The 23434-nt window shown below is 41.3% G+C and overlaps 1 protein-coding gene across 1 annotated transcript in view; it reads left to right on the top strand.

Moving 5' to 3' along the window:
- Window positions 1-23434, top strand: part of Vps13B (vacuolar protein sorting 13B) — an 87642-nt gene that overhangs the window by 8520 nt on the left and 55688 nt on the right. Inside the window, exons 10-22 of the mRNA XM_069508987.1 lie at window positions 1849-1989; window positions 4026-4207; window positions 5151-5281; window positions 6081-6288; window positions 6950-7182; window positions 14615-14746; window positions 15723-15842; window positions 16595-16652; window positions 18063-18214; window positions 19464-19537; window positions 21024-21149; window positions 22117-22316; window positions 22656-22759. Of these exons, the coding sequence (XP_069365088.1) occupies window positions 1849-1989; window positions 4026-4207; window positions 5151-5281; window positions 6081-6288; window positions 6950-7182; window positions 14615-14746; window positions 15723-15842; window positions 16595-16652; window positions 18063-18214; window positions 19464-19537; window positions 21024-21149; window positions 22117-22316; window positions 22656-22759 (1861 nt within the window). The remainder of the gene's footprint in view (window positions 1-1848; window positions 1990-4025; window positions 4208-5150; window positions 5282-6080; window positions 6289-6949; window positions 7183-14614; window positions 14747-15722; window positions 15843-16594; window positions 16653-18062; window positions 18215-19463; window positions 19538-21023; window positions 21150-22116; window positions 22317-22655; window positions 22760-23434) is intronic.

The following is a 23434-nucleotide window of genomic DNA, read 5'->3' as shown; positions in this document are numbered from 1 at the left end:
ATGCCTACGTCATAATAGCTATCTGCATGCCAAATTTCAGCCCGATCCGTCCAGTAGTTTGACCTGTGCGTTGACAGATCAGTCAGTCAGTCACCTTTTCCTTTTATATATTTAGATAGCGAGCTAGCGAGTAGATGGTAGTTTTTTATATTTCTTATATTCTCTATATTGTGTGCAATACAATTTATATTTAACTATTTATCTATATAAAAGTGTTTTTACATAAAATCAGAGGTCCAAAGATGTAAAAAAGGTTTCTGCGAATAAAGAGTTGCAATTTCTTTTCTCTGTGTATATATATACGAATATACAGGCGAATGTAAGCGCGCGCGTTTTCTTTAAATATTTATACATAAAGATAGTGAGCTTACAGAAATAATAATAATAATTAACTAACAATACTAAAAACTAAATTATAAGTTTAACTAACCACCTAACAAAACACATTAGTAAAGATATACTAAAAATACGATAAAATGTACAAAACAAAAGGCTTTGTCGTTTTTATTTTATTGATAAATGTCGGGCTAGCGAGAAGATGGTCGTGATTTATATATTTTCTTATATTTTCCATATTGTATGCAATAAAATTTATGTTTAACTATTTATTTATCTGCAAGTGCTTTTGCATGACATCAGAAGTTTTTTAGACCTCTTACTTCATGCAAAAGCACTTTGAGAACCCACAGCTTATTCACTTCTCTCATCATTGCCTGCTGGAGATAGCTCTGTAAACAATAAGACCGCCTTTGCATGCGTAGATAAAAGTTATGTATATTTCTTATATTCTCTATAGATATTGTGTGCAATAAAATTTATAATATGTAACTATTTATTTATACAAAAGTGCTTTTGAGGTGTAAAAAAATGATTCTGCGAATTAAAAAAATCCTTTTTTTCTCTGTGCATATACTATACCGCACGCGAATACAGAGTGTTTAAAAATACAGCGAGCTAGCGAGCAGGTGGGTAACCTGATGCGAAGTGATTACCACCGACCATGAACATTTGCAGCACCAGAGGTGTTCAGGAATTTCCGTTCCGGAAATAACTCACATGTTGAAATCTAGTGAGAACACCGCCGAAGAGAGTTTGAAGGGAGTTGCGAATATTTGACCTTAAGGGGCCCGAAATGTGGACCCAACGTGTGCAATGCCAGTTCCATGGCACTGTGGAATCAAATAGTTCCCACGGGATTTTTTAAAAACCTTATTTCACGCGGCTAGCTAGTGAATAAAATATACCAGACTGTAAGCAGTAACTCAATAATAAATTTTTTGACATTCAAGGACCCTGAAATATAAATATCTGGGGGTTGGTTGATAGAAAGTAACTTCGGGATGAAGAACTGCTTACCTCCAAATGAAACCTCAGGCACAGTACAAAGAGAGTGACAGTATTTTGACATCTATGACCCTAGACGGCTTCGTTGAACTTCTGTTTGTTTTATTCTGTGCCTCATGTCAGCTTTTAGGCCACCTGTTGTGTACCTTGTTTACGGTGCAATACAAATAATTTCAAACTGTCGGTGTTTGTGCCATCTTTTAAGGTCCAAACGCACTCACGCTGCGCTGCGCGTCGTGACTTGGCGCGACGCGATGCGACAAGGCAAATATAGTTTAATGAGTTTGTATCGAGCAAGGCGCTGCCGCGTCGCGTCACGCATCGCAGCGTAATTGTTAAGCGTTTTGCATGGACAAATAGGTCTCTCTTAAGAAAAAGTGTAATAATATTACTTTTTACCACAAGCTTTACGCTTGATTGGAAAGGAAAGGTGAATAGTGAACATGATTAACATGGCGAATATTGTCAAAAAAATATGCTAGACCATACCTTATTCGTACGCAGAACAACGAAGAGCCAATAATATACCTCGACAAGATACACGACCCAAACGAAGAGCCTTGGAGTTGGGTGGAGGAGGAGTTGAGTGACCAAGCCGTAGAGACCGCCGTCGCCGCGGACGAAGAGATGAGAGAGATAACAGAGGTATGACTGATACAAGGCTATAACTTCTTTCTTTTGTCATACACTCTCTTCGAAGAGTGCCATACGCGAAGGGTACTAACGACACTATTAGGTACTAAGCTTCCGTTGTCTGTCTGTCTGTCTGTTTGTCAGCGGGCCCGTCTGAACCGTGTCTCATGAACCGTGTTAGGAAATAACAGAGGTGCGACCGATTGAAGGCATATAACTTCTTTCTTTTGTTATACATTCACTTTTCTAGTTCTCTATTCATCTATATAGGTATCTATATTATGTCTAGGTAGGTAGTCCAGCGAGGCAATTGCAACTACTGGGAAAATGCAACCAATCTCATTATCTTTTTAAGATAATTAGATTGGTTGCATTTTCCCGATAGTTGCAATTGCCTCGCCAGACCTGTATTTAACAGGAAAAGCTGACTGACTGACTGAATGCTTGATCTATCAACGCGCAGCTCTAACTGACATTGATACTGACGGTTCAAGGTCAAATTTGGCATGCAGATAGATATTATGACGTAGACATCCGCTAAGAAAGGATTTTTGAAAGTTCAACACATAACAGCAAACACGCACTCATCCGATCCGAATCCGTGAAAATACGGATGTCATAAATATCTACGATATATGTCATAAGCTACCATACCAAACAAAAGGAACGTATTTTCACGGACTCGGATCGGATGAGTGCGTAACCGCCGTTAGGGGTAAAATGGGGCTTTGAAATTTGTGTAGTCCAGTTGGACGAAGTCGCGGGAATAAGCTAGTCGATCTATATGATATGTCTAGAGACTAAACGCATATGGACTGATTTTGATTCTTGCACTATTATATTTTAAATCATGCGAGTGCTAATGATGCCAAATTAATGAAAACACAATATGGCGCCTACTAGAGCCATATTGGAACGGGGAAGGAGAAACAAGGTTGTGAAGTTTCTGAGTACACTCTCCAAAGTATATCCTATAAAAGCGTAGCCTCAATAGCTCAACGTAGCCCAATAATGGAGTGGACTGAAAACCGAAAGGTCAACGGTTCAAACCCCGCCCGTTGCACTATTGTCGTACCTACTCCTAACACAAGATTGACGTTCAGTTGGAGAGGAAAGGGGAATATTAGTCATTTAACATGGCTAATATTATTTAAAAAAAAGACCATTAACCAGGTGGCATAGCTTCGGTGGTGTAAGCTGAGCAATTTCGCCTGCGTCAGTGATAGGATCACCAATATATATATATTTTTTAATTCAGATACAATTTAGCCCTTGACTGCAATCTCACCTGGTGGTAAGTGACGATACAGTCTAAGATGGAAGCGAGCTAACCTGGAAGGGGTATGGCAGTTATTGATAAACCCATGCATCGGCATCGACACGGCATCCTACCGGAACGCTAAATCGCTTGGCGGCACGGCTTTGCCGGTAGGGTGGTAATTAGCCACGGCCGAAGCCTCCCACCAGACCAGACAAGAAAGTTAGAAATTATAAAATTCCAAATCCCTGCCAGGAATCGAACCCGGGACCTCCCACTAATAAGACCACAGCGCTTACCACTGCGCCAGGGAGGTCGTCAATTCTTCCGGTAATACCAGTGGAATGCCATATGGTTCTTCTTATTCTTTAGGGCTATGCAGATTCTTGAATAAATAAAATAAATAAAGGTTTATTCAGCTCACAAAACAATAAAAGAAAAAAATATATATAACAAAATGTTAAAAATTACAAAATTAAAACTAGATAAAATACCCTGTATCACTTCGACTGTCTCCGAGCCATTGTGATCTCCACCACGTTTATAGTTCCTTGTGGCCAGTGGCGTGCACAGGGTTTGAAGCCAGGGTAGGCACTAGTTAAGTAGGAGCCTGTTCACTGGCAGGTCATAATGAAAAATATGCATTGAGCTTAAACAACTGGGGTAAGCAGTGCATTTATGCCTTTATGACCTGCACGCCACTGCTTGTGGCTGCCAGATACAGTAGCACTTTGGGCAATCAGCACAAAGTCATGGTTTGTGATGATGACGATTTAAACTTCATTTCCAGGAGTCAGAGTGTAACGAACAGCCGACCGTTGAGACGAGGGAAGCGACTCCAACTCAGGAGGAAGTTGACGAATTTTGGCAGAAGATGGCTCCCGTAGTTTTTCTCGAGTACAGCCACGAGAGGGCGCCATCGAGCGCTTTCACTAATCCGTATGACAACCCGCCCAGGGACTTCGAGTATAGGTATATAAAGCAGGGTACTCACCGATTTCTAACGTCACCCGGACGTGGACTCACGCCTCGGCCTCGGGGGCGTACGGACTAACCAGTCGAACAACTCCACCCATCCCAACGTCATCCTAAGCTGTGGTCCGAGCATCACAGGAGGCACCCTTAGGAGGACGTTGCCCCCCGACCTCTCGAATTATTTCTTCGAGCCCTAGGGCTCACCCCCAGGCGGAGCTTCGCGCTCGCCAACCCCCCCGGTGACGCTGTAGCGGCCAGTAGGGCCTACGCAGCATAGTCAATACGAAACAACACACACACAAAAAAACTAGCCGTGCAGCATGTAACGTATCTGATACTGTATCGAGCTGCAAGTGGGCACGGCTCGTCCACGGTCACCAGCTACAAGTGACTAGCGCTGCGTTCATATTCATGTACAATATCATCGAAAATTATAAAAGCCCACGTCGATTCTGGCAAAGTTAAATATTCACAAAATAGAAATCATTCCAATAATTTAAAATTGGATACTAGATGATGCCCGCGACTTCATCCGCGTGGATTTGGGTTTTTAAAATCCCGTGGGAATTCTTTAATTTTCCGGGATAAAAAGTAGCCTATGTCCTTCCCCGGGATGCAAACTAACTCTGTACCAAATTTCATCAAAATCGGTTAAACGGTTGCGCCGTGAAAAGCTAGCAGACAGACAGACACACTTTCGCATTTATAATATTAGTATGGATGGATGAAGTCTCAAGAGATCAGTATCACGCGTATGTCGAGTACAGATTTTGTATATCTGATTTGAATTTAATTTGACCTCACAATACCGGAGTATTTTGATAAAGTTCAATTAAATTGAATACTTTCTCATCTGTCCACTCCATGACGAAGACGTTGACGACGAAGACGCGCATGTACTTTCTGACGCGTACTGTAACATCTGTTTCAATACTTGTAGCGATTGGGTCGAGAAGAGCTCAGCGAAGGTGACAACACTGCCGATGCTGCTGAACGTGTCCACTGGCCTTCTGCACCGCCTGGCCGTGGCGCGGAACGTGATCAAGGAAGTACCGCCCATGCCGGAACCGGGTATGCTCAACGTTATTAACTAGCTTACGCTCGCGACTTCGTCCGCGTGGACTACACAAATTTCAAACCCCTATTTCACCGCCTTAAGGTACGGACAGACGTGCTCATTACTAGCACGAAAGCATGCTTTTATTGAGCAAGTGCTCATTAGTAGCACGTGTGTCATGTAATGAGCATGCTTATTTCGAGCATGCTCAAAAATCAACCGACGTTTGATTTTCGAGCATGCTACCTGAGGCGCGGGTAGAAGGGGGCGTGCTCCGAGCGCGTCTGAACAGGGTTTGCTTATTAGCAAGTAGTACTCAGTACAACATACAACATATAACTCTACAGTTTATTTAAGCATGCTTATTGCTGGCAAATGTGAACAGTTGCATGAGCATGCTAACATTAAGCTAGCATAAAAGCACGCTTTTTTTGAGCACGTCTGTCCGTACCTTCTGGAGTTGAATTTTCAAAAATCCTTTCTTAGAGAATGACTACGTCATAATAGCTATCTGCATGCCGAATTTCAGCTCGAGCCGTCCAGTAATTTGAGCTGTGCGTTGATAGATCAGTCAGTCAGTCAATCATTTTATATATTTAGATTCTTATGAAAAAATTGTAACTGTAAGAATACAAAAGGTAAAAAGTGGATAGATGGATAGTGGAACCCGGTACGGGCGAGACCCATTCTGACCCATTCTCATTCTGAACGGCGGCGGCGGTGCAAGACCATGGCGTGTGGAAGTCCCTACAAGAGACCATGTCTATCGGTTGATGATGATGCTGATGAACCATCCTTTGTTATTCCATCCAGAGGTTCCAATGCGGACCCTGACAGTGGAGGAATGCGAGTCTCTGTCGGAGAACTTGCCTCAGCAGCACACAAACGTGGAGGTGACGGGCCTGCGGGTGCGACTGCTGCCCTCCGAGCACGCGGAGAGACCGCTCAACCCGCCGCTCGCGTTGGATCTGCAACTGCCCAAGGCGACCGTGCTGATCACTGGCCCTTTGTATCCTCACAGGTAAAGACTATTCTCTATCCACGGAGAGAAGTTAGCAGGTATACAGGGTGTAACCAGAACGCTGGCATAAACGAAGACAGGTGCTACTGATGATTACCGATATGATACCACAAAAACGCGAAATATATAGAAAAATATCCTATATTTTGTAAAAGTTCACGATATATTGCAAATATATCGTGAACTAAGTCCTAGAGTGGAGACCACGTTTAAGCAAGCGTAGTGTGGGACGCCCTCCAGCACGATGGACCGACGATATAAAGAGGATGGCGGGAAGTGGCTGGATGAGGAAGGCTGAGGACCGGGTGTGATGGCGCTCTTTAGGGAAGGCCTATGTCCAACAGTGGACGTCCACAGGCTGATGATGATGATGAACCTCTAAAGGGGTGAAAAAAGGGCTGTCTGTCTGTCTGCTAGCTTTTCACGGCCCATCTTCAACCGATTTTAACGAAAGGTACAGAGATAGCTAGCGTCCCAGAGAAGGACATAGGCTACTTTTTATCCCGGAAAATCGAAGAATTCCCACAGGATTTTACAACCTAAATCCACGCGGACGAAGCCGCGGGCATCATCTAGTATATAATGGAAATCACTCAGGATAGTGTAAACGCTAAAACTCTATAATCATGTCTGATTCATTGAAACATTTATTTGTTGATAGAGTATGTTCAGCAGCATGTCAGATCCCCGAAGACTCTGGGCCGCTGTGGCAAGGCGCGCGCGTCCACGTGACGGCGTACGTGACGTCACTGCAAGCCGGCATCTGTTCGCCGGAAGACGAGACCCCTAGACCCTGCGCCAGAGCGGACGTCAAGCTGGTAACACACACACTGCTGAATAGAGCCTTCTTCAGTCGCCGGGAAAGTGTGCTATTTAAATACACTGTCAAAATACGTAAGTTACACCTTCACCGATTCCGTTGTCTTTCTCTAAATTAAATTTAGAGTATCTGCATACTTTTCTTTTTAACAATGCTAAAAAGGGACAGAACATGAACTTTACATTTAAAGACTCTAAATTTTATTGCACGCTACAAATTTAAACAGCAGGCTCGCGACTGTGCGCTAAAATCACGGGTTTTACCATCTGAAAATTAAATTTAAAAGTGTCAAACTGCGTCTGTCTTTTTCATATTGCATTAGTAAGAAGAGAATGCGAATACTCTACAATTAGTTTGTGCTCAGAATCAGTACCTTTGTCTGAGAGGTCTCCTCTCAGAATGAGAATGGTTCAAGTGATAGCCACCTCGCTGGCAGACTGCACTAACCGAAAACATTATGGAGAACTCTCTAACATGCAGGTTTGCTCACAATCTTTTCCTTTACCGTTAACATAAGTGATATTTTTCATTGATTGTGCATAATATTTCAGTATCATCAGTATCCTTATTATAAATGCGAAAGTGTGTTTGTTTGTTGGTTTGTCCTTCAATCACGTCGCAACGGAGCAACGGATTGACGTGATTTTTTGCATGGGTATAGATTAAGACCGGGAAAGGGTACAGGTTATAGGTTACATAGGCTACTTTTTATCCTGGGAAATCAAAGAGTTCCCACGGGATTTTAAAAAATTTAAATCCACGCGTACAAAGTCGCGGGCAACAGCTAGTAACGTATAAACGGTTTTTATTATTCTTTCTCGATTTGGAAACAGGACGGCTTTCCTAATTTCTCATTCAGTTAAAACTAGATAAAACTTACTCGACTTTCGTCATTTTTCAATAAATTCCGTAAAATTGAGGAAATTTTGTTTGCTGACAACCTTAGTTCTACAACTACGCCCCCTGTCAATGTCATTCAAGTGCTAAAAGAGCCTTGTCGTAAAATTGTAAAGATTTGTATTGTCTATTGGATTAAAAATCCCTGTCCCTAAAAATTTCAACTTACTTCTCTAGAGGGCGCCTGTTGTTCGTTATATTGCGGTTGTGACCGGCGAGCTTTGTGCTTAGATATAGCGCAGTAGTTTAAATTACATTTCCCCCCCCTGATGCTGTAGCGGCCAGTAGGGCCTACGCAGCATAGTCAATCCGAAACAATACAAAAAAAATTAAATTTGAAGAAGTCTAGACTTCATATTTTTATGGGACTCCACAATGGCACCTCATTGGCACTGACTCCAAAAAATATTATTATGGAACTATATTAACTCTTGTATACATAATATATTCGGTAATAAATTAAATTATTTTTCAATTTTTAGTGTTTATGTAACGAAGTCGGTTTTTATTTTTTTTGTAAAAAATTTTTATTTCACAATTTTTAGTGGCCCCATGGAATTATGCTATGACTGGTTAAAAATCTACTGTTTACTAAGCTATTACACTGATCGCGAGCAATTTACTCTTATCCGTTGAGGAGTTCCAGTATCTATCTTCGAAGATGTTCATCAGATCTTCACCAAATTGAAATGGGACCAACTTTGAAGTATACCCTTTCAAACAAAAAAAGAATTTTCAAAATGGGTACATTTTGCCTGAAATAAAGAACATTATTATTATTATTATTAAAATCGGTCCAGGCGTTTTTGAGTAATCGGGGAACATACATAAAAAATAAAAAAAAATAAAAAAAAGATTCCGACGAATTGAGAACCTCCTCCTTTTTTTGAAGTCGGTTAAAAAGTCGGTCACCCACCAGGGGAAAGAAAGAAGCTGGTCATAACTTTGTTTCCAAACAGTGTGGTGGGTGACCAAGAATTTTTGTCTGAACCTAGGTTCAGTAAAATATTATACTCGTGCTACGTCCTCGAATCAGTAACGTCTAGATATTATTGAACACAATGTAGTACGCATAAGGAGTCACCACTTCAGCACTGTAGTTTAGAGTTTTTTTTTTTTTTTTTTTTTATTATTACCCCCCGATTGGACAACCTCACTCGCCTCACGGCCGTCGCACCGCCGCTTTTCATTCGCATTTTAGTGCTCAACCACTTCACTTGTTCAGTATCTCGCACGCAGTAGGCTTATAATTTAATAATTTAATAATTATAGTAACTATGCCGAAACGTGTTAACAAAAGTAGTTTGGAATTAATAGTGAATAAATTAAGAAAAGGAAGTGAAACTTTCACGACATAAAAAACGTGACGCGGTCACGTTAAGTTCTCCATCATCATCGAGCCAATCTTCGGATTCATCGTCAAATTCATCGAGGCCAGCCACGCCAAAAGAAATTGTTGATGGTAAGTACCTACCTACCCGCAATTATAATGATAAAAGAAAAAACTTACGAATGTATCAGAATTGTCTGCGAGACTCTTTCGCCACATTCGTTCTAGTTTAAACCTTCAAATGATACGCTACGGTCTATGCACCAGAGTAGTCTGCGGGACTATCTCGCCGCATTTGAACCTAGCTCTTTAAAGTGCATCAGAGTAGTCTGCGGGACTATCTCGCCGCATTTTAACCTAACTCTTTGAAGTGCATAAGAGTAGTCTGCCGTCTGCGGGACTATCTCACCGCATTTGAACTATTGGCTTTAAACTGCATCAGAGTAGTCTGAGGGACTATCTCGCCGCATTTTAACTATTAGCCGTAAATTGCCAACTTTTTAAAGTGCATCAGAGTAGTCTGCGGGACTATCTCGCCGCATTTGAACTATTGGCTGTAAAGTGCATCAGAGTAGTCTGCGGGACTATCTCGCCGCATTTGAACTATTAGCCGTAAATTGCATAAACTCTTTAAAGTGCATCAGAGTAGTCTGCGGGACTATCTCGCCGCATTTGAACTATTGGCCGTAAATACCTAACTCTTTAAAATGCATCAGAGTAGTCTGTGGGACTATCTCGCCGCATTTGAATGTTAACGACTGTGAAATAGCTTTATTTTTACAAATTGCATCAGAGTAGTCATTAGGATTATCTTGCCGCATTTGTACCCGCAATATCTACCCGCAATTATAATGATAACAGATAAACTTAAGAGTATATCAGAGTTGTCTGCGGGACTATTTCGCCACACTCGTTCTACTTTAAACCCTTGGGGGAATTCTAGGGTGTAACAAAATGCATCAGAGTAGTCTGAGGGACTATATCGTCGCAATTGAATGTAAACGGCCGTGAAAGGGCTTGATTTTTACAAATGGCATCAGAGTAGTCCTTAGGACTATCTTGCCGTCTTTGTAGACCACAATTATATTAGCTTCTCTATCATACCCGATAACGTGTCGGGAGAACCGATTTCATCGAGTGTTCGTGATGAGGACGCTGCTAACACCATAATCTTGATATACTGGATACAGACCCGATATGGGCCTGACATTATTAAGGAAGTCGCGCCTAGATTTATCCATGTAGCAACATCCGGTTCAAATAAGGATGTTCACAAGGAACTTTTGAAGAAATTCTAGGTTCCGAGGAACTGTATAAATATGGCTGCACCAAAGCTTAATCCCAAGTTTAAGGCCACAGTTCCTGATCAGGTCGAATGGACAAGGCCATTGAGGCACGTCAAAAGCAGATAACAGCTGGTATTTTCTTGCTCGGAAAAGTAATATCGGATCAGCTATGTGCCACCGAGAACAACGATTTGACTAGAGGTCTTATGGGACTTAGTCGAATCTTATGCAAAGTTCGACATTCCGAATCGGAAGCACGGCGTAACTTCGCACTTTTTATTTGGTTAAGAGGGATTTAAAGGACTAGCTTTTGCCTACTAAGAATGGCAAAATTCTTTTCTGGTAGCAACCTTCCGGAGACCATCAGATGACCATCAGAACAGTTTGCTGTTCTGATGGTCGACGGCTGTTTCAAAATCTAGCTCGGACTTAAAACCCGAAATTCCCAAGAAGCCCAAAAGCTTCAACATCACGAGGGCCACGACTCGCAGCCACCAGCCACCTGCCCCGCAGAACGTGCTGTCCCGTGAGAACCTGTCGCAAGGCTACACGCAGTGGCCCAAGTAGACCCACCGCCAGTACATCTGATACGTTACGCTGGACGCCTCGCCCAGTTTTATAAGTCTTAATTGACTTTGATTTAATACCATCTTATCTTAGATAAACGGCTATCAAATGAAACTTGATAGACCAGTCCTGCCATTCGGTATCTGTATACCTACCCTACGGCGCCATAAATGTTTACTAAACTGATGAAACCTATTGTAAAGTTTCTACATTCATGTGGTTTTGTATCATCTATAAGTATACTTATAGATACATAAGCTATACTTCGTTGGTTATACTTACGAAGACTGTATGCAAAATATTGAGGCCATTAAAAATTTACTAAGGGCGCTGGGCTTCATTATTAATGAGGAAATAATGAGTAAAAAGTAACAGAATGCAGGATACCTTCGAAGTCTTGCAATTATTTAGGTTATACTTATCATAAATGGCAATTTATAATATCATAACCTATGCTACGCTTAAAACGCTGCAAAATACGGAAATTTGCCAAATTATTAGGTTTATTTGTCTCTGAATGCAGGCCATAGAATACGGATGGTTACAGTACGAAACCAATATAACCTGCGACAATTATGAAGCATTTATGACAATGTCACAACCCTTACTAATTTAAATTGGTGGCTCTGAATGTCATTGACAATTCAGTTCATAGAATCAGAAGCGACCAAAGAATTTGCAAATACTACTACGTAGAAGGGACAGCTATGTATTAGAGGAGCTATGTCTGGTCTGATGCCTCAAAAACGGGATGGTCAAACCGCTAAGTGGTCGCTGGTCTTATAGTGAGGGGCAACTACATATATCATTCATCTCGAACTTTTAACTGCGTACTTTGCCCTAAAGCTATTTGCAAAATGTTTTTACGACTTTCAGAGATTACTTAAACACAACTGCAGTGAGCTAGATTAATCGCATAGGCGGCGTTAAATACCCTCCCATGAACAACGTCACTAAAGACATATGGCAGTAGTGTGAGTCTCAGATGATTATTATAGTAGCTTTATATATTAACTATAAGTCGTTAGATAATATTATTGCTGATCGGGAATCTCGTCAATCACATCATGATGTTTGAATGGGAGTTAACGAACTCTGGCTATCAAAAATTGATGGGAAATTTTTCCAGTCCCACAAATTGATTTATTTGCTACCCGAATAAATACTAAATGTGATAAATTCGTCTCATGGCATAGCATAGGGACCCTGATGCTTTTGAAATCGACGCTTTCACATTAGACTGGTCTCAAGCTTTAATTTATGTATTTATACCTAGCGCTGTTATACTAAAAACTTTGCAGAGCACAGACAAAGCTGTAGGTATAATGGTTGTTACTTATTGACCCAATCAACCATGGTACCCATTATTTATGCATCTGCTCAAATCAGACGTAAAGTTAAATTTTAACGATGTTCTAATACCTTGTCCCAGCAAACATTGCCCTGGGTTGCCGGGGTATTGTCCGGACCGTATTGCTATAGCGACGTGTGCCCATCCTTTCCATTCCTACCTGATCATCATCAATCATGATGGTTTCATGGTCGACTAACACTAATAATAAAACACAACATTTGCCTCAAACGTTGGTACCTATACCTTTTGTATAGATTATATTGTTTAAACATTTACGATCCATCCATTCCAATCGTCATAGAGTTCCTCATTAAGATAATTAATATTGGTGATCAATATAGAACTATCAATAGTCACAGAGTTGCTCTCTATCTAATAAGTAATTGGAAATATATCACAGGACGATAGGATTACAAGATTTTGTAAAAGTGTTTACTTACAAGCTAAGACCACCACATAATATCCACGTGGTAAACAAACATAGTTCAAATCAGTTAGATTCTTTGTTTCCTATTGAAAGTATGACCCTGTAGAACAGCTTTCAAAGAAATGCATGACTTTATTTGCTCTTGTGACAGCACACAGTGCGAACGCTATCTAAAGTTAAAATTGACAAAGTAATTATTTCAAATGATCAATAAATTATAAAAATCATGGAATTTATTAAAACGTCCAAAGTGGGTACATAACAAACCTATTTTGTAACTACCTGCCTTCCTTCAAGGAACTCCCAGAAATATGCCCTGCAAAAACGCTTAGGTATTATATACATGGCCAGAACCAAAAACTTACGAAAGTCTGACCGACTATTGTGTTTCACCTCAAACGCTAAGCCAGTGGATTAAGTCCACCTGGAAAGATAGTGGAATTGACGTTTTCATGTTTTCTTCCCACAGCACCCGACACGCCTCAACATCTATGGCGTTCAAGCTTGGGGTCAATCTAGATATAATAAGATAGACCGCTGGGTGTAGCGGCAGTTCCACTACCTTTGCCAAGTTTTACAACAGGCCGGTAGTCAATAACTCGTTATTAAGTTATCTAGGCTACTAAGGTAGTTTACCTTAGTAGCCTAGATAACTTGGCCTTAGTAAGAACGATATGTTCGCTTTGATTAAAATTAATGACATTTATAAATAATATTGCAATTTTTGAAGACGATTACTCTTTGTACGTAATACTCTTTTGTTACTGTAATGAATGAGCAAAAGTTTCCTACATCATTCATATTATTTTTATTGCGACGTTCCCTCCACGTACTCTCAACATCTACATTGTGTTCAATAATATCTAGACGTTACTGATTCGAGGACGTAGCACGAGTATAATTAATGATTAAACGAACTTACCTGTACGTGAAGTTCTATCATAATTATACGAAGTGCTACGTCCGAAGAATCAGTAACACCCGCCCGCCCTGATAACCCAGAATGTTGCGGAAACATCGCAATCATCTAAACTAAATGAAAAGCGGCGGTGCGACGGCCGTGAGGCGAGTGAGGTTGTCCAATCGGGGGGTAATAATAAAAAAAAAAAAAAAAAACTCTAAACTACAGTGCTGAAGTGGTGACTCCTTATGCGTACTACATTGTGTTCAATAATATCTAGACGTTACTGATTCTTCGGACGTAGCACTTCGTATAATTATGATAGAACTTCACGTACAGGTAAGTTCGTTTAATCATTAATTATACTGTTTATGTGATGCTAGATATTGCCGCGGTATAACTTGAAAGTGGCGCCATCTAGTTAACCAGTTATTAGTTATTTTTTGTAAATAAATTTTCAGTGATAAGTTTTTTATGTTAACTAGATAACATGCCCCGTCTTTGCTCGACTCAAATTTTTGAAAATCGTTGAGTGGGAGAAATTTCCAAAAATTGTGAAACACGTCCTTCTTTATTCTTGCCCGAAAGCCAAAATCATCCCCTATTTAACCCTCTTGGGAGGTGGAATTTCTAAAAAAGCCTGAAATACGTATTTCTTTGTTGTTGACTAAAAGCATGAGCTTTTTGCTTGACCAATTTTCATAGATATTACTTGAAAAAATAGATATTTTTCCATCCTTCAAGGCGAAGCAAACATGTGCGGTTCGTCGGCTCGCCTGCAGGCGGCGTGGCAAGTGGCCGCGTCGGTTCTAAACGAAAAGCTGTCCAGCCCTCTACGCTATACCACGCTGGCTAAAGACGCTCTTAACGACGAAGGTGCGTACATTTTACTTCAGGTTTTTATTTTATACTAGACTAAAATAATACCCGTGATAGTTTTTTTTTTTAATTTAGACAAAACGAAAAGTGAACAATTTACACCACACTTTTAGACCAAAGCACTAGATAAAAAACCGAGACTGGTGTTGGCAGTTTGCAGCCCAAATAGACCGTAGTCTGTGCTAGGGCTGACAAAGTTCATCGAACTCATTCATACTATATTATATCATATTATATACTATGTTATATTTATACTATACTATATATATTCATACATTACTAAAACTATATTTTATTTGGTGCAACAGTGTTAATGCATACGGAGTTTAGATATATAATTTAAATAGATAGGATAAATTTTAATAAATGAAAGCATTCGTTTAAACAGATCTTGTCATAAAGACGTTTAAAATTTTCAAAAGAGGTTAGTAAGCGAGAGGTCGAGATAGCAATCGTTGAGGGAACGCCGCGCACGCCCGCACAGCCCCCACGGTAACCTGGTGACTTGCGGATGTGCGAGGCCTCCCTCCGCCTCTTACCCCGATTGCCATCCCGACCTGTCGCCTACCACAGATGCGAAAGTGTGTTTGTTAATCGGTCTGTCCTTCAATCACCCGCATCAAGCAACGGATCAGCGTGATTTTTTGCATGGATATATAGTTAATGACCTGGAGAGTTCCCACAGGATTAAAAAACCCTGTATCCACGCGGATAAAGTCGCTAGCATCGGCTACTTTATAATAGCATAGATTTTGTGGATTCTTTCATAAACTAGCAACGTTTTTATTTTTTTTTATTTTTTTAGAAATCTCTGTTTAGAGATAAGCATTTTCAATGTAACTTAATTTATTATTACTTTGTAACTACAATTTTGGTACATGAAAAATAAAAATAAAATAAATAAACGTTAGAGTTAGATTATTAAAATCACAGTTTATTTCTATCCTTCACTCTCAAACTCTTTCTGATTTAGAGTTAGTGGCCGTGGACGTGACTTTAGAAGACTTGTCGGTGCGCGGTTTCGTGACCAAGAATACCAACACGCATTTCGCCACAATGCATTCTGCGCGAGCGACCGCCTTCCATTCACCAAGTAAGTAACAAGCATACACCAAGCACTTGGCATCTGTCGAACCGAATTCTATTTGATTTTAACTTTAAGGGTGACCAATCAACGCTGAGCTATGCTGCGCTGTGCTGTGCTATTGCTCCTCAGTTCTCTGAGATTATAATGAAGATACAAACCCTGTTACACTGAGCTTTGTACAGCTATGTTGTGTACTCGCTTGCACTTGTGCGCATGCATTTCGCGCTGTCGCAATCGCACAGCTCAGTGTTGTTTGTAGAAAAACATATAGCATCAAAATGTTAGCTAAGCTGAGCACAGCACAGCGCAGCATAGCTCAATGTGGAGTAGTAAGATTACACGCTGTATGCCGTCGCACAATAAGCAAGATCCCAGATATATTGCCAAAAATATATTTCAATTAAAACTATCATCATCATCAACTGATAGACGTCCACTGCTGGACATAGGTCTCTTGTAGGGACTTCCACACGCCACGGTCTTGCGCTGCCTGAATCCAGCGGCTCCCTGCGACTCGTCTGATGTCGTCCGTCCACCTAGTGGGGGGTCTTCCAACGCTGCATCTTCCGGTGCAAGGTCGCCATTCGAGCGATTGCAATTTTCCTATTTTGAATAGTTTTAATACAACAGCGACGTATGAGCGCAGGATACGCTCTTGCGGCTCTTTTCATATCTGATTTGATCACGTATCATTTTGGCACAAATGGGTCTATATGGCCTTTAACTGGGTCTATATTAAAAGAGTCCGTGTGTTCTAGCTGGCGGCGAGGTCAAACAGGCGTGGCTGTTTTCCGGACCGGAGTGCCCAACTGTGACGTAAGTATTTTTAACACTTTTTTATTAACTCACTTTCTTGTCGGTCTGTTTGTTTGTTTGTTTCATTGTGAACTAGTTGATACAAGCTACTTTGTCCAAAGTTGTTGATGTTTTTCAAGTAATATCTATGAAAATTGGTCAAGCAAAAAGCTCAAGATTTTAGTCAACAACAAAGAACGTACGTATTTCAGGCTTTTTAAAAATTCCACCCCCGAGAGGGTTAAATAGGGGATGAAAATTTGCATGAAAGTGCGTAGTTTTTGGCTTTCGGGCAAGAATAAAGAAGGACGTGTTTCACGATTTTTGGAAATTTCGCCCCCTCATCGATTTTCAAAAATCTCAGTACATCAAAGCCGGGGCATGTCGTCTAGTTAATAACTGGTTAACTAGGTGGCTTTCAAGTTATACCGCGGCAATGGCCCCCATTCTCTAGTCTCTCTCTAAACTAAATTTAGAGTATCTGCATCCTTTTCTTTTTACTAATGCTAAAAAAGGAATGGAACATGACTTTCACATTTAAAGACTAAATTTTAGTGCACAATAGAAATTTAAACAGTAGGTTCGCGACTGCGCGCTAAAATCACGGGTCTAAAAATTAAATTTAGAACTGTCAAACTGTGTCTGTCCTTTTCATATTACATTAGTAAGAAGAGCATGCGAATACTCTAAAATTAGGTTGTGCTCAGAATCAGTGCCATTCTAGCATCACATAAACAGTGTAATATTTTACTGAACCTAGGTTCAGACAAAAATTCTTGGTCACCTACCACTGCCTGTTTGAGAACTAAGTAATGACCAGCTTCTTTCTTTCCCCTGGTGGGTGACCGACTTTTTTTCTGAAGTCTTAGACTTCGTCAAATTTAAATTGTTTATTGGATTAAAAATCCCCCCTGTCAGGGATTTTTATTTCAATAAACAATACAAATCTTTACACTTATACGACTATGCTCTTTTAGCACTTGAATGACATTGACAGGGGGCGTAGTTGTAGAACTAAGGTTGTCAGCAAACAAAATCTCCTCAATTTTACGGGATATATTGAAAAATGACGAAAGTCGAGTAAGTTTTATCTAGTTTTAACTGAATGAGAAATTGAGAAAGCCGAGCTGTTTCCAAATCGAGAAAGAATAATAAAAACCATTTATACGTTACTAGCTGTTGCCCGCGACTTTGTACGCGTGGATTTAGGTTTTTAAAAATCCCGTGGTTTTCTTCTCTCTCAACAAAATCTTTGATTTCCTCGGATAAATAGTAATATACCCATGCAAAAAATCACTTTGATACGTTGCTTCGTTGCGATTGAAGGACAACCCAACAAATCAATAAACCAACAAACAAACAAACACACTTTCGCATTTATATTATTTAGTTGTCGCAAGCATAGGTACAAGCAAGTTTTTTTTTTCACAGTCCATATTTCCGCACCGCCTTCCAGTGGTGCAAAGATCCTCTCCCGTCTATGATCGAATACATGAGGCTGTTGGTCGAGCCCACTGCGATCAGCGTGGACCCATTGCTGGGGGCTTGGCTGGGCTACCGGAGCCGACTGAAGACTTCTACTGGTAATTCTAAAGTTACCTATTTATAATTTTTAAGGTTCCGTACCTCAATAGGAAAAACGGAACCCTTATTGGATCACTTTGTTGTATGTCTGTCTATCAAGAAACCTACAGGGTAGGTAGTGCCCGTTGACCTAGAATCATGAAACTTGGCAGGTAGGTAGGTCTTATAGCAGGCATTCGGGGGAAAATCTGAAAACCGTAAATTTGTGGTTACATCACAAAAAAAATTAAATTGTGGTCATGTACTAATAATTAGCATTTTTAATTTTAGAACTAAGATAACTATATCAAGTGGGGTATCATATAAAAGGTCTTCACCTGTACATTCTAAAACAGATTTTTATTTATTTTTATGCATCATAGTTTTTGAATTATCGTGCAAAATGTCGAAAAAATATAACTGTAGTACGGAACCCTCGTTGCGCGAGCCTGACTCGCACTTGGCCGGTTTTTATGATATTGTAAGGGTGGACCGATCAACATTGAGCTATACTGCGCTGTGCTGTGCTGTGTTCAGCTGACCTAATTTTCTGAAACTATGTTTTTCTGCAAACAACAAACAGCTGCGCGGTGTGGCGTACAACTGCGACAGCGCGATATGCATGCGCACTAGTGCAAGTGAGATAGACGAACACTGAGCGAGATAGGTAATGCGATGACGAGCGAGCCAGCACGTATCGCTTGCTATGTTTTAAGCACAGCGCATCTGTACCAAGCGCAGTGAAGCAGACTTTGCTTGTATCTTCATTGTAACTACTTTCAAAGACCCGTTTTGAATGTTGCTCTTTTGAACGAGAAGTGAAATATTGCTTTATACTATTTATAATTTTCACCTATAGTACGTGACAGGTCGAGATGTCGATCGGGATTAGGACGCCCTGCACACCCGCACTCATCCGGTACGGGATAGCGCGAGTGACGTGCGGATGTGCGGTTCGTCCCCCGTCTCATACCCCAATTGCCATCTCGACCTGTCGCGAACTATACACTTCAAGGAAATTTTTAAATGGTATGATCTGAAATTCCGGCACTAGTTGATGTAAGTGAAACGTGGCCCCGTCAAAGGCGCAGGTCTAATCCGCTATGTTCGATATGTTTTTAAAAATTATTCATCAAGATACTATTAAGTTTTCTGTAGATTAACATAGGAAAATATTAGTGTCAACACCGAGCGTGATTTTGGGGTAGGTCTGGCCCTGACCTCAGTGAAGCGTCGACGCTTTCATGGAACGAGTTTTATGGCTTTCAGATATACAGCCTCAGATGTCCAATGTGAGAACATCATCGTCCCAGTACTTGTTACGCCGAAAAGCGACTCCTCCTGTGAGTATAAATTAACCTTAAAAATTTGCAGTACTATACAACGTTTATTTATTTATTTTTATTTTTATTTATTAGGGACACATAATACATTAATGTAACACAAACTACGACACTTATAAACAAACACAGGCTGATAAATGTATCTATAAAATGTGTACACAGCATTTTCAAAATATCTTGACAAATAAAAAGAACTTAACTAACTACTTAACTAAACAAATAACTAAGTTACTTATAGTGGAATCAATAATTCACTGAACTAAACTGACAGGTCCTAATGTCACTTTCTAAAATATTGTTGTCATATTTATTTTAATAGTGATGCTCGTTGGTTTCAGTATACGCAAAAACCGAAACACGTGTCATTTATACATCACGTGTCATAATTTTTACATCTAAATAATATATAAAAGAATTGACTGACTGATCTATCAACGCACAGCTCAACCACTGGACGGATCGGGCTGAAATTTGGCATGCAGATAGCTATTATAACAGGCATCCGCTAAGAAAGGATTTTTGAAAATTCAACCCCTATGTGGGTGAAATAGGGGTTTGAAATTTGTGTAGTCCACGCGGACCAAGTCGCGAGCATAAGCTAGTAAAGAATAAATGTACAAAATTTCAAAAGCGTTTAATGAAAATTTACGAAGTTATAAGCTTGTTGTGTTGAGTCGATGTCCCCGCTAAAACATGGTCACCCCAAGCGAGCGGCTGTGAGCGAACGGGACGGCTGGCGTCAATCGTGCGCGCTCCCGCTCACGCGGCTCGAATCAGCTGGTGCATGCGATCATTCAACTAGGTGTCCAAAATTGCTGAATTTTGAAGTATTTTTGGTCCAAAAATAACACAGTGTAAAATGTACGTATGTAAAAATTGCAATCAATTCTGTTACTGATCCTGAACAAACTACTTTCAGGTTTTGCTTATACTAAAACTACCGTTATAAATATAGCCCATAACTGAGTGCAGTACCCGGCAGGAAATATTGTACATCGAACTTTAGAAAGAGATAACGGTTTCGTAAAGCGCTGTCTCTGTCGTTGAGACCGACAAAAACTCACATAGCTATGTGTGACAAAGACGACGGCCTACAAAGCCGAAATCTCCTTAAAGTTCGATGTACAATATTTCCTGGTTCGTTTATTTGGTACTGTAGGCTCTGACTTGCCAGCAGGCCTGAGCGCTAGTCTATAACTTACACCTACACACTTTCGTATTAGGGCTGTACCCGAATGCCTGCGGTATCTGTCCGTCCGTCCGTCTGGTTGTCAGCGGGCTGTATCTCGTGAACTGCAAGAGGTAGGGAGTTGAAATTTTCACAGAATGTGTCGCTATAACAACAAATAATAAAAAATTGAAATCGGCCGGCATGAAATTTAAATAAAAACTAATAAGTGTTATTTTTGCACGACAGTACGGAACCGTTCGTGTGAGAGTCCGACTCGCACTTACTGATGTAGTATAATGAGCATGGATGTTGCAGTCGTCGAGCGGGCGCGGAGGCAGTCGCTCGGGATCGGGCGCGGAGTTGGTGCACGTGAGACCGCGAAGCGTGGAATCGGGCAGCGAACGCAGCGAAAAGAGGGATGTGAAGCCGTCAATACAAACGGTACGTATCGTTGTTGGTGGCTAACTTGTAGTCGTTGGCAGACACTTTGAAGGCATTAATTGAATAAAAATATATTCTATTGTATTGTATTCTATTCCATTCTATTCTATTGTATTCTATTCTATTCTATTCTATTCATTGTTCGCGGCGCTCGGTGGCCCTAAAAGGGCTTAAGGGAGATGTCAAGTGGTTTGATATCAAGCACATAGATTGTTGCTTAAGCCAAGCATGTTGGCCGTTTACAATGCTTGCTTGATGCTTGAGTCAAGAATTACGTACTTGACGGCGATTGATTTATCCAATAGCCCTCAATGTCGTGTAATAGACATTGCTTTTTTGTGTGTTGTTTCGGATTGACTATGCTGCGTAGACCCTACTGGCCGCTACAGCGTCACCGGGGGGGTTGGCGAGCGCGAAGCTCCGCCTGGGGGTGAGCCCTAGGGCTCGAGGAAATAATTCGAGAGGTCGGGGGGCAACGTCCTCCTAAGGGCGCCTCCTGTGAGGCTCGGACCACGGCTTAGGATGACGTTGGGTTTGTTGGACTACTGGTTAGTCCGTACGCTCCCGAGGCCGTGGCGTGAGTCCACGTCCGGGTGACGTTAGAAATCGGGGACCTCGTCTTCGCCGGCGAAGAATAGACATTGCTTGTGTATTGTATATTTATAGTACGCGACAGGTCGAGATGACAATCGGGGTATAAGGTGGGGGGAAACCCCGCACACCCGCGTTCGGCCGCACCGAGTTAGTGCGGGGCTGTGCAGGTGTACGGCGCGTTCCCTCCTCGATTCCGATCTCGTCCTGTCGCGTACTATAACATATTGTACCATTAAAAAGAGCATCTACTGAGTTTCTTGCCGGATCTTCTCAGTAAAATCTGCTTTGCTAACCGGTGGTAGAATCTTTACATATCATAAGTGGTACACGCTGTCTTACATCAAATAAATAAATGAATTTAATTTGAATGTAGCCAAACATCGCGGAACCTTGGCTGAGCGGCGACAAGCTGCTCCGACTGCACGAGCGGCTGAACCGACTCCTGCTGTCGGCGGAGGTCGGGCTGGTGCAGGTGTACGCGGCGTCTGCTACGGTGTCTGCGCTCGACTGCGCGACCGTGCGCGACGCGATGGAGCGCCACGCCGCTGCAGCACGACCAGTGCTCGTACTAAGGTGACTAAAGAGCTCAAGCGACTTTATGTCAAGCACGTAAGTCAAGCATTTTGACTGTTTACAAAGTTTGCTTGATTCTTGAGTCAAGCACCTACGTGCTTGACGCGTGATTCATGCGATATTATATTTTCGCTTGACGCGACGTTCCGACAGTGTGAGAGAAGTGCAATTTGCTTGATCAAGCTGCTTGACGGACGCATCAAGCAGCTTGATCAAGCAAAACAAATCTACGTGCTTGACTGTCTTGGAAGAAGACCGTCTTTTCGTCATTGACCAACAAAAAGTCATTGAACCGTGTATTTGGGGTGACACAAGTCAAGCTGTATTTTGTTTCCCCAGCTTGGGCCGCCTGTCGATGTACTCCAACTCACAGGCGAAGTACCTCTGGCAAGTCATCCGCCACGACCAGCCCACTTACTTTAGGCCGCAGCGTGATCAAAACGGTAAGTGGGTATTTCAAAAACATTTTTTAAAGTATATATAGTACGCTATAAATTGAAATGGCAGTCGGGGAGGGAACGCCCCGCACACCCGCACAGCTCCCGCGCTAACCCGGTGCGAGCGAGCGCGGATGACGTGCTGGTGTGCGGGGCGTCCCCCCGCCTCATACCCCGATTGACATTTCGACCTGTCGCGGACTATACATGGTGACTTATTAGTTGTTTGAAAAAACGAACAGAGTATACCCAATGTCACTACCCATTAGTATTTAAAAAAAGTGATAAAGAACTACTGAGTGAATCCATTTTACCCTATTTCGATATCAATCAGGTTTAAAACTCATTTCACACTACGGGATATAAATTATTATAGTCTGGCCAAAGTAGATATTCAAAGTTACAATAATTCGCATAGAGCTAAAAATTGTTGTTGAATATTGGGATTACCAATCGATCGCTCAATGTGGGGCATTTAAAAAAGTGCGTTTTCAAACAAAATTGAAATTCTCCAATACTAAAGATCTTAAAAATGCAATTGGATATAAGTTTTTTCGGCGTCATGCAAAATTTAATTTCGTGGACTGGTGTGGTTCAGTTCGCCAGCTTCCTCATTTATGAGTGAAGGAGGTGTCAAAGCGTGCCCATTAGCAGTTTAATAGGATTAAACTTTACTCCTCA

The sequence above is a fragment of the Maniola hyperantus genome, chromosome Z, assembly GCF_902806685.2.
Source record: "Maniola hyperantus chromosome Z, iAphHyp1.2, whole genome shotgun sequence".
NCBI lineage: Eukaryota > Metazoa > Arthropoda > Insecta > Lepidoptera > Nymphalidae > Maniola > Maniola hyperantus.
The sequence above is the reverse complement of the archived record's forward strand: the minus strand, read 5'-3'. Positions and strand labels throughout refer to the sequence as shown.